Genomic DNA, 16,088 nt, shown 5'->3' on the forward strand with positions numbered 1-16,088 from the left:
TTTATAGTACAGGTCTCGGAAAAAGTGGGAAAGGTGGAGTTGCTCTTGAAGAAGAAAGAGACTCTCTCTTGGAAAGGACTTGGGCAACCACTGCAGAGTCATAATACTTTTGACAAATGTGCTGACAGAGGTAAATTAACTTTGATATCCTTACCTAAGGCTAGTTCACCCCTCCCTCCCCTGGTTCTGCTTTAAGGGAATCAAATTGCTGTTCACTCCGTCCAACTGTGTTTTAATAGAAGCAGTTGTGCGTTAACTATGTATGGCTTGCTGGTTCTGTGTTTCCATGGTAGCAACAGAATGTTTACCTGTATATTTCTTATATATTCCCCTTCATTCCCAACGGGTTGCAAAATTTTATGCTGAAAGCTTCTCAAACCTTTTAAAGTCTTATATAATGGATTTGAAAATCAAAACTATAAAGTGAACAGGAACCTTCACCATCAATAATAAAATAATAAAAAATTAGATCCTGTGAGCCACAAATGCAAGGCACTGGCGAAAAATGTATCTTTCCTTCCTAACATCCCTGAAAAGCTGATGCTAGGAGTTGTGGCATTCTGCGGGCAAATTCCATGTGGTGCTGCAGTGAGGAGGCAGAATTGTCTCTCTTCCTCCAGCACTGATGGAAGGGTGGTGGTGTTACCCCTCAGTTGTGCCTCTGTACTCTAGCCCCCCCCCACACACACACTGTGCCACATGGCATTTCGTGTATGTATGAGATTCCCCCAATCCTCAACTTTTCAAGGGTCTGAGAGGGCTGCTGGGAAGGATCAGCAGATGTTTGTGATTCATAATGTCCATTGTGGTAGCAGTAATGTTTTTGCTCTAATAATAAAATGATTTTAAGATCACCAGTGGTACAGAAATGTGCTAGTGCTTAGCAAGTGATGAAATGGGAATGGATATTTTACACAACTTCAAACAAAACTGTTTAGGAATATGAATATTTGTGTAGGATTGTTCAAATGAAATACTCTCTGTATTTTTAAGGCTTATTCTACAGAAAATGTAAATTGATATCAAAGTCCAGCGTCAGTCATGACACAAGACTCTTGTGTCTAATGTTACCACCCGGAACTCATCTCCAGGTTCCAGTTGGGTGCCACCTTTACCTCAAACAAACCATTACAGGTAATATATTGAAAATGTGTACTATTTCCCGTGATCCAATTCATTTTCTAATATGAAAACACACCATAATAATTTCTTAAATGAAAAATAGATTTGTATAATTGCAGTCATATTTTAATGTAGCAACAACAACAACAACATTTGATTTATATACCGCCCTTCAGGACGACTTAACACCCACTCAGAGCAGTTTATAAACTATGTCATTATTATCCCCACAACAAAACACCCTGTGAGATGGGTGGGGCTGAGAGAGCTAGAAGCTGTGACTGACCCAAGGTCACCCAGCTGGCTTCAAGTGGAGGAGTGAGGAATCAAACCCAGTTCTCCAGATTAGAGTCCCACGCTGTTAACCACTACACCAAACTGGCTCTCAGTATGGTATGTATGTTATTTGTAGCCTTCCTTTCTCTGTGTGAATTACACATTGTGAGTAAATACAGTCAATTTCAAAGACATTCCAATAAACAATGTAATAGGGTATATAAATGCAAATTTGTAATGATTTAAAACCAGCAGGAATCCAATACAGGGTTGAAGAAATGCTATAACAGTGCATAAGCAGTTCTAAGACTGACATATTAAACGACAGAGAAACTACCCAGTAGGACCATACTTACAGCAATAGAACTGTGCATTGTAGTAGAGTCTATAGTCCCTGTCCTTTTAACTGTTGCATCTTTTCGAGACCACCTCCTTGCAGTATAGCTCTCCTATCTGAGTAAAAGGTCCTCTTGAATAATTCAGTTCTGCATAGTTTGTGGAAAGCCAGGAGAGTGGGCGCTTTCCTGATCTCTTCAGGTAGGCCATTCCATAAGGTGGGGGCACCACAAAGAATGTATGCCTACAGGCAGCTGTGGATTTTGCCTATATGCAAGGTGGCATGTGGTAACATTACATGGTCACAGGTAGTGTTCAGATGTTTCCACTTATGAAAAGGATACATATGGCAGAGCTAAAATTCTTTTTTTTAAGATTTCAATTAGAGCAGCTTTAAGTATTAAAAATGCAATACTTGGTGGTCCATGTGAAGGACCTCCAGTGTTCAACTGGCAGTCTTTAGATACAGATCCAGTCAGCTAGAAATAAAGAAGCTTTTTATCATAGCAAGTCCATTGCACTGCTGTATGTTTACTGTAACTCATAGGAACATTAATTCAGTTTTCATTTGGACTGCTGAAGATATACAAAATTGCTCGCGGAGATTACCAGGAAGAAGTGGACAGCAACACTCTAGCCCTTGTCAAAAATAAATTGAAAGATTAATAATAAAGATTTTGGATCAAATGAGGTAGGTAAAATGGTTAACTGGGTAAAGGAAACACTTCAGAAATACTTCCACATCTATTTTTCATTTAAAAAGATATTTTGGCAATTTAGCTGTCCTCTTGCTAATTGTGAAATACTGTTAATGGAGAAAAAAACTCCAAAGGTTTTGGTTCTAGGTTATACAATATTCTATTAGAATAGATAAAAATTGCTATAAAGCTACCTATAAAAGGAAGTGGGAAATAGACTGGGATTATTCTGCAGCTAAGGGAAGCTAGTAACTCCATTTTCACAAAAGAATGTGTGTCTTTGGTTTCTTTTAATCTGAGAGTTCTGTTTTGAAATGAGATTTAATCATTACCCAGATATAATATGGTGGATTATGTGGTCAGGTGATCTTTTTCTTATGATGTAAATATCCTAAAGTTCTGGGGAGTTATTTGCTTTCTAGAAACAACAGATTTGTGCTACCAGATGGATCCATGAGCTATACTAATGGGTTTTTAAAGGAGCTGCGTTATAAAGTGTTTATTGGAAACCTCCAAGTAGCAGCTAAGATATTAGTGGTAATGTTTTAGAGGATTTCTAGTTGGATTTGGGGGGGGCGGTTTAAAATGGTCTTTGAGTCTTTGGAAAAAGTGGTGCTTAAAGGCTGGGATACAAAATGTGCCTTGTGCTATATACTCTAATGTTATTTTCTTCTCTGAATTTCAAAAGTCTTTTTGAAAGTGTGAAATGGAAAGAGATGCCCTCAAAAACCTTGGTACATTTGCGGAACACTAAACTCAATTCCTTGGGCCATAGCCATTGCTATGAAATTTGAATTAGGATCCTGTGAATAAAGTAATTTTTAGTGTTACAACTAGTATTGTGTTCCTGTGAAATCTGTGTGCATAGACTAGGTATATAATGATTTTGGGCAGTTTAATTAAACTTTTAGGGCATAGAATATATAAAACGACAGCCAAAATTAATAATGTAGTGTGTTTTTAACAAGTACCAGAATAAATGCAATACTGTTGAAACGAAGTTCAGGCGCTTCTTATTTTTGGATAAGGAGAGAAGTGGAAGAGAGTTTAATCAGGAGCAAGACACAGTAGAGGCATTCCTGGAAATAATATGCTTTGCAAGAATTTTTATCTATAATTTTTTTCTTTGTTGAACCTTTTATTCATCACATACAAGGTCATATATGAGAGATTTGAGGGAAAAGGCTTTTGGTTCCGTGCAGAATGAAAGTTATTAGTTGTACTTCCAATAATGTTGGATATTGTTAATATCCTAGTTCTTGACATTGATTTTCCCCCTTTTAAAACCTACAATAAATCAGGTTTTAACGTAGAGTTTTCTTCTGCTTCCTTAGGCACAGAGATAGTGAAACCATACACACCTGTGACATCTTCCTTGGTATCAAAATTCAAAGACCTTACTGACAATGATAAGAGGCATATATTTTTCATGATCAAAATTTACCCCAGTGGACTATTTACACCAGCGCTTGACTGCATATGCATGGGTAAGTTTTTTGAGGGGGGGCGGTGTTTACTATCAGCCATATCCTAAGACTGTATTTGATGCTGTGGTTCTTTTTGAACATTTGAAGCTTTTTCAAAATCAGCATTTTTGATTAGTGTTGGTGTTATATGTTTGTTATTTTTTATTGAACTATATAATTTTTAATGCTGTATTAATGTTCAGATGTTTTAATGTTTTTATGTTTGCTAATTTGGGGACCATATTTGAGTGGAAAGGCAGAGTAAACGTTTTTAAGTAAAACAAATAAAATGAAAGATGTTACAATTAGGGGGTGTGCGCTTCGGGTTTCTGATTCGGTAAATTACCCAAATCGGACCTGATTCATAAAGATTAGGAATGAATTTAAAGGGCTGAATTTAAAGGGCCCCGCCGCTGCTTGCAAGCAGCGGCAGGGCCCTTTAAACATCATCCCACCCCCAGCCCCCCACCCCCCACCTACTTTGTCAGTGGCACCGGTGGCTCTGGCTCCTCTGCCACCGTACCACCACCTGAGCTTGCGCGGCGGTGGGGAAGGCCAGAGCCGCTGCTGCTGCCTCCAGCCCTTCCTGCCCCTCAAATGGCCGCCACGGTGCCGCGGCCAATTGAGGGGCAGGAAGGGCTGGAGGTGGTGGCTGCAGTGGTGGTGGCTCCAACTTTCCCCACCGCCTTGCAGGCTCAGGCAGCGGCATGGCGGCAGAGGAGCCGAACTGGCTGGCTTCAGGCCATCGCAGCCTTGTGCTGCCGCAGCCCAGTTGTCAAAGACCCTCCTGCCAGGTAAGTGGGTGGGGAGTGGAGGGGTTTCCCCAGGGGGGTGGCGGGGTTGCCGGTGGGGGGTGGAGGGGTTGCCCCAAGGGTGGGTGGGAGGTGGGGGGGAGTTCCCCCCCTCACTTCAGTATGCTCTGAATATTTACAGAGCATAACGAAGCGAGTAAAATACCGGTAGCGAGTAAACATTTCCGGATGTTTTCCCCCGCTTCTAGTAAACCTGAAGCAGGAAACCCAAAGTGACCTGGCCCTGCACACCCCTAGTTACAATGTAGTTTTGGAAATCTAGCTACAAATCGCTTACAAAGATTCTTTGTGGTTTTTAAAAATGTTTTTATAAAGCTGATCTACATTACTTGCAAATCCATAAAATGTAAATTCCAGAATTATTGGATTTTATTTTTGGTGATGGGATTTTAGGAGCAATGTTTTTTTCTTTCCCCCAAATGTATTGCCCTATCTGGTTTTTCTTTTATAGGGGACTACATTTCTGTGAGTAATCCTGAAGGTAACTTCAAAAAACCTAAAGCTGAAGATGTAGAAGACCTATTTTTACTAGCAGCAGGCACAGGATTGACACCAATGGTTAAACTGCTAAACTATAGTTTGACAAGTAGCAGTAGTCTCAGGTATCTGTCTCTTCATACGACTAAGAACTCCAAGCCAACTTTATGCCATAGTCTTAAAAAGTCTTACTTAGAAGTAAGGTCATATGTATTCAGTTTTATTTGCTCCTAATTATTTGCTCCTAATTAAAAAGGCACTTTAATCTCCACTGATGGAAGAAAATGGTTGCCACAGCATTCAGGTCATGCTGCACTGCACTCTTCCACCCCACCCACATGGCTGTTAGATAACATGGGTTGGAAATGATTATTGGAAGGAGAGGAACATGAGGAAGATCTGTGATCCTTGCCTATGTGGATTGCAGGATCCAGCCCAGAGTGAATGGTAAAAAGACTACAGTTATCCAGCAGTCATTTTCCTCAAGTTGAAGGACTTTTCAGCCAACAGAGGGGGAACTGTTTTCATTGTTTTCCACAGCAGACCCCTACATTGCTCTCAGCACTGTCCATGGGGGTACAGTACCCTGGAGACAATATTTTAGGTGATGTGGCAGATTGCAGGGGGGTGGTGTATGGGAAGTACTGTTTTTCTTGCAGAATTCTGCTCGTGGTTGTGGGATACGTCCTTAACTTTTAATGCATGCCAACAATGAAGTAAAGATACTAATACAGTGTGAGTATGGAGTCTGGTATTATTAGTGTAGGCTTTATTAATATGGAGCTCAAGGCTATGTATGTTGTGCACATGACGTTATATTTGGATAATCTCTTGGTTGTGCTGTTAGGGTTTTTTAAATCCCTGTCCCTAACAAAATTGGGGTATTATTGTGCCATATTACAGTCAGTGCCACTGATACATCCTCACAATATTATGTTTGTGACTTTGTTGATAATAACTGTTGGTGTGACACTTGGGTTTAAAGTCACATGAGATGAAGATTCCTGAAATTCTTTGATTATTTACAGATTTACATCCCTTTAAATGAAAAACACATTTTGGGGGATAAATCATATACTCATGAAATTGCATATATTTTATCAATTATGCTGCTGTTGCGCAATATGTTTTTGTTACGGGGACATTCAGTTTCAGTATTGGACTGACTGTATGAATAGCCACACTTTTCTAGAATAGACCCACTGAGATTGCATCTATTGCTTAACTCTAGTCCTCAGACCTTTTTCTGGAGTGCTAATATTGCTAATATCTTTTCTGGAGTGCTAATTTTGCAGAGATAACTTGCCATTAAATAATATTGTCAAGCTTTTTTTCAGAATTAAAATGATTAAAAGTGTAATTAAGAAGTTCTTATTGTTAGCTATGTGCTTGGCAGTATTCCTTGCCAGTATTCCTATGGAAGGCATCTCTTGAATGTAATTTTGAAGCAATGTTATACTTATTTTTCAAGGAAAATCAGTTTTCCTATAGTGGTTCACAAAACGTTGTCATTCTGTTTGCATATGCTCACAGTGTAGTTATTGTATTTGAAAAATAACAAGTAAAGCTAGAAAAAGCTCTTTGTCACCTGTCGCATCCAGAATGATTTCCAATGGAGCATTTTCGTATTTGACAACTGAGGTCCCACAACAGAATGTTATGGAATGTTTCAGCTTGTCCAGCGATAGCTGTGGAGATGGACTTGCAGCTATCCTCAGGGGTTACAGTGCTGGGTGGAATGGTGGGGGGCTAGATGCTCCCACCCTCTAAACCTGCAAGGCAGCTGCAAAGGATAGATCTGAAGGGGGGTGGTGGAGAGGGAAAGTTCTACCCCCAGATGCCCCCCTTCCTTCATTTCTGCCCTCTCCAACCCTCACATTGGATGGAACCTGCCAGCTCTCTTTCTCACCCATGAGTTGGGTGGCTGAAGAGCTTGAAGCTGAAAAACAACACAGCTTGTGTTCATATCCAAGACTCCCCTGATCAGTTGCCTGGCTAGTACCAGCAAAAGGAAGGCTTAGAGCAAAAGGTGGACAGGATGTGGGCATCCCCTGCCCTCACCCGCAGATTCTGTCTGGGCTTGGAAAAGAATACGCACCTGCCACACTTTTGTGCTTTCAGCCCAGATCCCCAGTCATCTGGCCAGATCCCAAGTTATCTGGCCAGTGCTTTCAGCCCAGATCCTGAGTCATCTGGCCTGGAAGGTGCTTGACAAAAGCATGCCTTGTCCTACGATTGGAGCCAGTTTGGTGTAGTGGTTAAGAGCAGTGGGACTCTAATATGGAGAACCAGGTTTGATTCCCCACTCCTCCACTTGAAATCGGCTGAGTGACCTTGGGTCAGTCACAGCTCTCTGAGCTCTCTCAGCCCCACCCAATTCACAGGGTGATTATTGTGGGGATAATAATAACATATTTTGAAAACTGCTTTGAAAACTGGGTGTTAAGTTGTCCTAAAGGGCAGTATATAAATCTAATGTTGTTGTTGTTATTATTTCTCCCCTCCCATCTCTGCATCTTTTTCTTCTCTCACTACCCATTTCTCTCTCTTCAACCATGCTGCTACTGGCTTGCCTCTTTCTCACTCCAGGCTCCTTGTCCTCCCCCCAGGTGTTATCACCAAATCTGCCAGCATTGTTTATTTAGGTTGCTAGTCTATCTTCAAAATGGAGGCTGTGCCACAAGATCTCACTTTTTTAAACTTAAAATTTTGTTCTTTAAAAATCCCACTCACCATTTTTTGTACTTTTTGGATTTTTCTGCACACCTGGAAATCTCTCCCCCCCCCCCTCCGAGTTTATCAATCAATATCTGCACGTGGCTACACTGTGTGTGTTTTTTTGATCCACACTCTGGGACTATGTTCAGAATAAGATAAATCTTGGATTCTTTTCTGGCCCTATTTAACCTATTATGTGATTCTTGCTAATACTGCAGTGTCACTAGACCATGAGGAATAAGAAGAGAAATCACACTATGTTAGAAGTCTCTCTAATAAAGCATAAAAATATTGTATGTGTACTGAAGTAATAACTGATCCCATTAATCTTAAAACAGTATACTCTTACCATTGATTATGGCAGTCTGGCAATTACTTTTAATTATGTTGCATTTGATAAGTAGTTCTTGTTCTGAACACATCTCTGTAGCAAAAATCTTTAAAAATACTAGGCAGATATTCCTCTACTAGGAGCAAAATAGTGTTTTGCAGAGACTGCTCAATCTACGTTGTAGAGATAGGTGTGGATAACAATGAACTTTAGAATTTGTCGAAAGTAAACCAAAGGCTAAGATGTTTCTGGATCAAATATTTCTTAGCTTTGAATGTTGTTGTCTAGTACAGAGTGCAGTCTAAGGAAGTTTAAAGATGTCTATAGTACAGCATCATAGTCATAAGAACTGAATTATTTGTGAGGGCTTTTTTACATAGATAGGAGAGCTGTATTGTAAGGAAACAGTTCAAAGAGACATTTGGTAAAGGGATAAGGACTATAGATGATACTAAATATTGTCTGTTGCTGCAAGTATGTTACTGCTTGGTGGTTTATGTGCTGTTTGATATGTCATGTTTAGTTGCTTAAGCTTTGTCTCAGCTCTATCGGATTTCTGGTTGTTTTTAAATTTCTACACATTTTGAATTTGCATACCTTATTGTATTGTTTATTGAATGTCCCAGCTGTTGATTGTGTTGACTTACACTGTGTAATCTTCTTTAAGTCTCTATGAAAAAGGCAGACTAGAAACAATGTAAACAAATAAGTAAATTAACATTGTGTACTTTATATAGCCTACAGTTTGGTGAAACTGTTTTATCTTAGACTGCCTCAAACTCTTGATTTATTGATTGATTGTAAACTACAGCCTATACCTGGCTTGTTAACTGTGATTTGTACTAACTGTGGTATGTTGATATATCTGAAATCCCAGTTTGTCTAGTAGCACCATCCCTCTCAGACTCCTACATGTAGGGAGGGCTGTGCAGAGCAACAGACAAATCTAGCCACTGCATTCAGCTATCCACAGTGCTCACTCAAGACACACTGTCCTTTTATCCCTCTGTCTTTTCCCCCACTTGCTAATGACGATTAACCAAGTGGGCAGAAGTGCTTCAGGCTCCCTAAAGTGAAATTTTAAAGACAGCAAAACAAAAGGTCTCACAATCACTTGTTTTTATTGAGTAGGGTCCAGCTCAAGGACCGTGGATTATACTCGGTTTTTCCCTCCTGCAGCAGCCATTTCCAACTCTGGGAAAGATGATTTCATTGTTCCCATTTAAAATGTTCTTTTTGTTTTAACATGAAAGATTCTTGGTAGGGGTAGTAGGATGGAGTGAGAAGTGTGAGTGGGGTAAGGGGTACTATGGCAGAATAGATGAGAACTGAGGAGAATATGGGTCTTAAGATACTGTATTGCTCAAGATGTTCTGCTTGTGCAGTACTAAAAGGTTATGATTAAATATTTAAATGCTGACACTATAATATATTTTTTTAAGGACAGCAAAGCTGATGTTTTTCAACAAGACTGAAGATGACATACTTTGGAGAAATCAGTTGGAACAGTTAGCCCTTAATGATACAAGGTAATGTAGACGCTTAAGAAACAAGACGTTCTTCTTGATTGGCAAAGATTAGGACATCAGCTGAGACAGCCTTGCTCAGCACCAGCACAAGGGTATCTAATCCACCACTAAGCTTCACCTAGATAGGCAGAGGGTACAAAAAGGTTTTTGAGGGAGAGCAGTGACTTCTTAATCTCCTCCAATTTTAACCAAAACAAGAGCTACTGTAAGATGTGTGTTGCTTGTGCAAGAAATCCATCACAGACTTTTTGCACCAAAGTTCAAGGCATATTGAGCTGTAACTCAGCCAATTTATATTAAAAGTTTTTATGACATTTGGTCCTGTCTGGCTAGATTCTCAATGTCAAATTTTAGACTAGTGGGATAAATGCTTGTATTTTATGACGAATAGACGTTTCGGGCATTAAAATCCTGTTTAACCAATATGAGTTAACTAGTGCTGGTTCCATAATATTACATGCATTTATTCCCTCTAAAAACGTCTCTCCAAGGTACCACCTTAGAACAAACAAGTAGTGGACAGTACTGGGGAGCTTCAACCAAAGCTTATCCTACACAGAACAAGAAAATGGTGCATGATGTGGTGGTAGGGAATAAGCTGTATAAAAGATTTAATACATGTTATCTTGTGATTCTGTAGCACAATCCCTTATTTCTTATCCAGTATTCACAATCCCAGGTCAAGCTTTGTTTGGCACTGCAGTGATGAAAACTACATGGACAGACTTGCTGTTGTTCAGTGTTCCTTTTCTATGCATGTTTCCAACTTTTTCATGTTACATTTATGTAGGAGACTATTCCCTCCCCTTCTTTTTTAATCTTCCTGCTACGTTATGAATTAGAAATAGAGTGATGCTTTCAGATGTTGAAGCTTGTGTTATAATTATCTATTTTGTTAAAGTGCTTGATTAGTGTAAGAACACAGCTTTATTTTTCTGTTGTGAACTGTGTAAAAAGTAGAGATTTTGTAATTTATATGCTACATTAATAGTGTAGTGGAAGAAAAAATCCTGCTATGTAATTGTAATGGGAAAACACAAGGATAAATTCCTTTCCCAGTGATTTTGACAGGAAATACAGAAATTGTTCTTGTGCTTGTTTTCTGATCAATTCCCTGAGCGTGTTAGTGAGCTGCTTGTAAATTTTGCTTTCTTTCTAAAACTAGTGATAATGCTCATAAGGCAAATACATGCTGCCTGCCCTGCCTCCCCTTGCCCAGCCTAGCGCTGAATCTGTGTGCGGGGAGAGGAAGGCTCGGTGGCACTTCTTTACAAAGGGGCCAGGGAGCGAGAAGGCAGGGCAGGCCTGCTGGGCTTCAGTGGACATGAGGACCCAGAGGTGTCCAGTCCCGCCACCATTCCAACTTTTTTCAGTTTGGAAAGTTCCCTGAATACATCACTGTCAGCATTCACAGGACCCTGTGCAGGGTCTGGACAGAATCTGTGATTTTATTTAGATGATTTCACAATGCACACACACACCCTCTCTTTTCAGGATAGTTATGTGCTGATGAGTCACTCTGCATTATTCCTGAGGAATGCTTCGACCCCACTTTTCAAAAGAAAGAAATATAAGGCAGTTCATAATACAAAATTTGTTCACTGTGTGGTGGCACGTGGCAGCCTGAGGAGCAATCTCCGCGCCCCCCCCCCCAGCACACTGGGGCAAGGTGGTGATACCACACCTCCTGGTGAGCTGGCTTGCCAGCAAGCCTGCATAACTAGGGCTGTTGTGCTGCATGCCTGTTGGGGGTGGGGGCTCACAGCTCTGTGTTGAAAATCAATTAAAAACATTGTCAGAAAAAGCAGTCAGTTATAGCTTGGCTCTAAGTTTCAAATAGAATTATTAACATTTTTAGGATCATTTCTTCCTTTCCAAAGTCCTTCTGCTTAAAATCTCTGATATTCTAGGACTCCTTGGGAATCACTGACCTAAACGTCATTGTATTGGGATAATTTGAAACATAGCTGCAGTGGCTGGAACATTGCTGAGGAAAACCAAAGACTAGTCACACTGTCAGTTCTTCTGCATTGAAAGAAGAGAGGGCCTGCTTCAGTTTTCTGTCAAAGGAGGATTGAGCTGTGTTGAAAAGCCCAGTTTGCGCAGTTATCCCAAGAAAAGGATGGAAATGGTTATGAGCCCAGAATATGGCTGGAGTCCACATGTTCCAGCAAACTTGCTAAATATGAACAGTCTGAGCCAGGTCAGTGCCTGGATGAAACACTTCTGAGGAACGTTGTGTCTGCTGCCTTTGGTTCCATAATGAAGAAAAGGCAGAGTATAAACAAACATATTGGGTCATGTGGTACTTTAATACGTAGGGGTGAAAAGAGTGCTGAAGGAGTACTTTTTCTTCTCCACATAAAGATAATTGATTCTGTTCCCAAGACTTCTTTGTATAATGAGTATCTGAGTGTACAAGGCTAGGGGCTTCTCCGAACCGAATTGATTGTTCTGCTGTTCATAACCTCAGTTACGTGAAATATAGCTAGTTTGAGCTGAACCTGTGACTAGTCCATGCACCATCAGGAATAGGCCTTGAAAGGCCTATAACACATGATATTGAAATATTTACACAAGTGTTATAGATATGTAATGCATAAAAATTAGTATGAGAATTCTAGCTAAAGTTTCTTCAATGGATCTTGAATGATGTGATATCTGTGCAAAGCTGACAAACGTGCCTGTCAAGTATCCCTATTGTACTTCTTTTTTTTCAGATTTAATGTTCAGTTTGTTCTCTCTGAGCCAAATGCAGGCTGGACAGGGAAGCAAGGGAAAATTTCTTTACCTCTTGTCTCTCAGTTTGTGAAAAGAAGTAAAGATGATTCTAAGATGCTTGTTTATATTTGTGGTCCATTACCTTTCATGGAACAAGGAATACAGTAAGTAGAAGGGGATATATTGATGTACCAGCTACACATTTACACACTTTATTTTGACATTGAAAACAGTTTTAATAACATACATTTGAGACACTGCATTTGAGATACTTTACAAAGTCATCGGCTTGTAGTATCACATTTGAGCAGTTCATGAAGAATGGTTGTTGGGGGTTTTCCGGGCTGTATTGCCGTGGTCTTGGCATGAAGAAGTTTGTTTGTGAGAGGGAGAAGAAGCTGAATGAGGTGTAGGGATAACAGGCTATGAATATTGTTTGACAACAGATTTACAGGGCAACTGAAAAGGCAAAAGACTCAGACAACATCTATAAGTAGTCTGTGTTATACCAGGGAATAGAATTAAAAAGTTTAGGTGAAGGTATATGTGAATTTGGGATTGCTCCCCCTGACCATTGCTTAAGGGTATGCTTCTGGTCACACCCTTTTGAGTCTGTGGACATTTACATTATGCTGATATGATTGGCACTTGCAGTGTCAATTCCTGACACTAGAAGTTATTTGGCAACAATCGTATCACTGATTGACCCAGAGAAAGTTTTAGGCAGTGATTTGAATATCTTGTTCTGGATTTCTGCTGGGTTGAATCCAACAAAGTATCAACAGCAGGTGCTTCCTGGCAAATCCTTCCCACCTCTCTCTTCCCACAGGAACTCTTAAAAACCAAAAGGCTGATGCTGGAGGTTGTAGGGCCCATGAGAATAAAAAGCCATGTGGCCCGGAGTGGGTATAATGCAGAAGGGGAGTCAGGTGAAATCACTCCCTCCTTGCCCTTGCCCCACTGGGAGGTCTTGTGCCAAAAGAAGCTCTGCTGGAGGAAGGGAGATGAGCCCAATTTCCCCGGTCCCCCCTTCCTCTCTGGATCACATGGCGGTTACCATAACCTCCAGCATCCACATTTCACAGCCTTAAGAGTCACTGCTGGGGAAGGGGTGAGGACAGGTGAGCCTGCATGCACAAGCTTCCTTGCACTTGTGTTTCGTTGAATTTAACCCAGTGGTTTTGAATTCTTTTTGCTTCATTTTAAATTTTGAGAACTTGGTGATTCCTCCTTCCTCCCAATGCTTTAATTGTTTACTACTTTTTGGAGTAAAAATCTTGTTATTAAATAAAGTAAGATCTTCATAGTTAATATTGGTGATTTTTAAATTTGGGGCTCATTATAAATTTTTTGTAATAAAAAAGGATTATAGCACCAATATATCATTTCCATTTTTACAAAAAGAATGTATTGTAAATACCACACTCCTTTATTCTGCTGCTCTGGCTACGTATACTTACTAGTATATCACTGGTTATTTTGAATTTCAGGATTTTGCAAGACCTCGGAACCTCCTCTAAAGAGATACATTGTTTTAGAGCCTAAAAAGCCAACAAGAGGACCTCAGTTTACATATTTCACTTTCTTCATATTTATATATTTTTATTTGTTTGAATCCTTGGGGAGGAAATGTAATGCATGAACCTCTTATTTCTTTTCAATGTGATTACTTGAACTCTGTCATATTGGGGGAACTACTTTATATTCTGCTTGTTTGAAATTATATTTATTTTTGCTACTGTGTAAAACTTAACAAGACTAGACTAGGGGAAAATAAATAAGTGTAACTATGGTGTGTCCTGAGCAATAGGGACACTGTCCTTGTCACGTAGCAGCTCTTTGCACTGATTACGTTTAGCTATATAGGTGCCAGAGACTCTTTATCAGAATCTCATTATTGCAAAATGTCTTGTTAGCAATAGAGTGTGAATTTTATACATTGCACTGTTAACTCAGGAAAACTGTTTGGTTCCAGTACAGTCTTACTGATATCAAAAAGCTGTAGTATTCTACATTAGTGTTTTGTCTCTGTAGATGATACTCAGAATATCCATTTTGTATGATAAATTACTTTTTGTATAAGAGAAATAAAAACAAGAGAACATTGCATTAAAGTCAAATATATTTTTATTATTCCTTAAGCAGAATCTTTGTTTCTTTCTCTTAGTATCATTTGCTGTCCTGGGAGATTCAAATTCCAATCCACAATCTACCACGGAAACTTGCTGAGTGACCTTTGGCTAGCCATTGTTTCTCAGCCTACTGTATCTCACAGAATGAGTGTGAGTAAAATATTGGACTGGATTCAGAGTTTCTTTTCTGTTAATGATGGAGACTTTCAGCGATGCCTTGTGTTAGCAGGAGAATGTTTATTGACAAACAGCTGTTCATGATGGAGGAAAGAAGATGACTCCACCATTAGTAGAATGGAACCTGGATCCAACCAATACAATCTCATTTTATACAGAGGTACTCCAGCCACCCCATTGATTTCAGTGGATTTAGACCAGAATAACTCTGCATATGATTGCATTTAAACTTTTCAAGTTAGAATAACCTGATACCCTGTATTGCTAAAGGGTGGTCCAATCCTGCAGAGGTGGGTCTTAGAGAAAATGGAAGCCTTCTAAAATGAAGTTCAAAATTACAGTTTACCTTGGAGATCTAAATCTGGAAAACCTTTATAATTAATAGTGCTTGGCTGGGTTTGCCCACTCATGCGATCCAACTTCTTTTTATGTAAGTCTGCCATTGAATGATTCATCTTCACCCTGCCCCTTTCCAGGAGGAATAATGTTCTTCATATAACTGAATGTTAGCTCTGTGAAGGTGAGGTCTAAGAAATGTTAGTAAGTGGCTTTAGGGGGTGAGAAGGAGCCTCACCCCCTATACAGAAAAAATTATGAGCAAACTCTTTCTATTTGTTCAGCCTTGTCATTGAGGGAAGTAACTGTACCGGTTAATTTTCAGTACTGAGAAAAGTTGGGATGGGAGTGCTGTTTCCAGGGTCCAGGGGCCTGTTGTGGTATGACTTCTCATGTGAATACTTTCTAAATATTTCTAATTTAACCCAGCCATTCACAATAGCATCCTCTCTCTTGAATGTGGGTGTGTGTGTGGTCTTTTCCACACCACTTTTTCATCAGTTTTGCCCCATACAGAGTCAGTTTCTCTCCAGAGTTTGCATGCATAATCAAAATACTCCGATCCATTCTCAAAACTGCTTCCCAGACGTTTTGCATTCTGCAGGTGAAAGGTTGCATCAGCTTCAGAGTCAATTCCGCCCCCTCCCGGGCTTTGTACAATTTTTCTCCCTGCACACATACCCCGATGTTCCCCTCCCCCTTACAAAATCAAACCAGGGCTTTTTTGAAGTGCAGAATGCTTTGGTGTGAGGCCTGCCCCAGCCCTGCCTTTCGCCTGCCCCTTTATCCTCCTGCATCCTGATTGGTTGAACAGCAACCAATCCAGTTTTTTCTTTTTAATATTTTTTTAAACAACTACCTTGTAACATTGCAATATTAGTGTATTTTTAAAAAAAAAAACTCTGCAAGTTTCCTGAGCCTATCAGCTGCAGTTTACCTAAGATAAATTTTAATAAT

The 16,088-nt window shown here is 39.9% G+C and overlaps 1 protein-coding gene across 1 annotated transcript in view; it reads left to right on the plus strand.

Moving 5' to 3' along the window:
• The window catches only part of LOC129342890 (cytochrome b5 reductase 4), a 50,595-nt gene extending 35,968 nt beyond the window's left edge, over positions 1-14,627 (plus strand). Inside the window, exons 10-16 of the mRNA XM_054998851.1 lie at positions 8-130; positions 994-1,134; positions 3,767-3,919; positions 5,162-5,312; positions 9,679-9,765; positions 12,486-12,650; positions 13,977-14,627. Coding sequence (XP_054854826.1) covers positions 8-130; positions 994-1,134; positions 3,767-3,919; positions 5,162-5,312; positions 9,679-9,765; positions 12,486-12,650; positions 13,977-14,031 — 875 coding nt within the window. The 3' untranslated portion in view covers positions 14,032-14,627. The remainder of the gene's footprint in view (positions 1-7; positions 131-993; positions 1,135-3,766; positions 3,920-5,161; positions 5,313-9,678; positions 9,766-12,485; positions 12,651-13,976) is intronic.
• Positions 14,628-16,088: the final 1,461 nt, after the last annotated feature.

Source organism: Eublepharis macularius, chromosome 1 (genome assembly GCF_028583425.1).
Source record: "Eublepharis macularius isolate TG4126 chromosome 1, MPM_Emac_v1.0, whole genome shotgun sequence".
Lineage (NCBI taxonomy): Eukaryota > Metazoa > Chordata > Lepidosauria > Squamata > Eublepharidae > Eublepharis > Eublepharis macularius.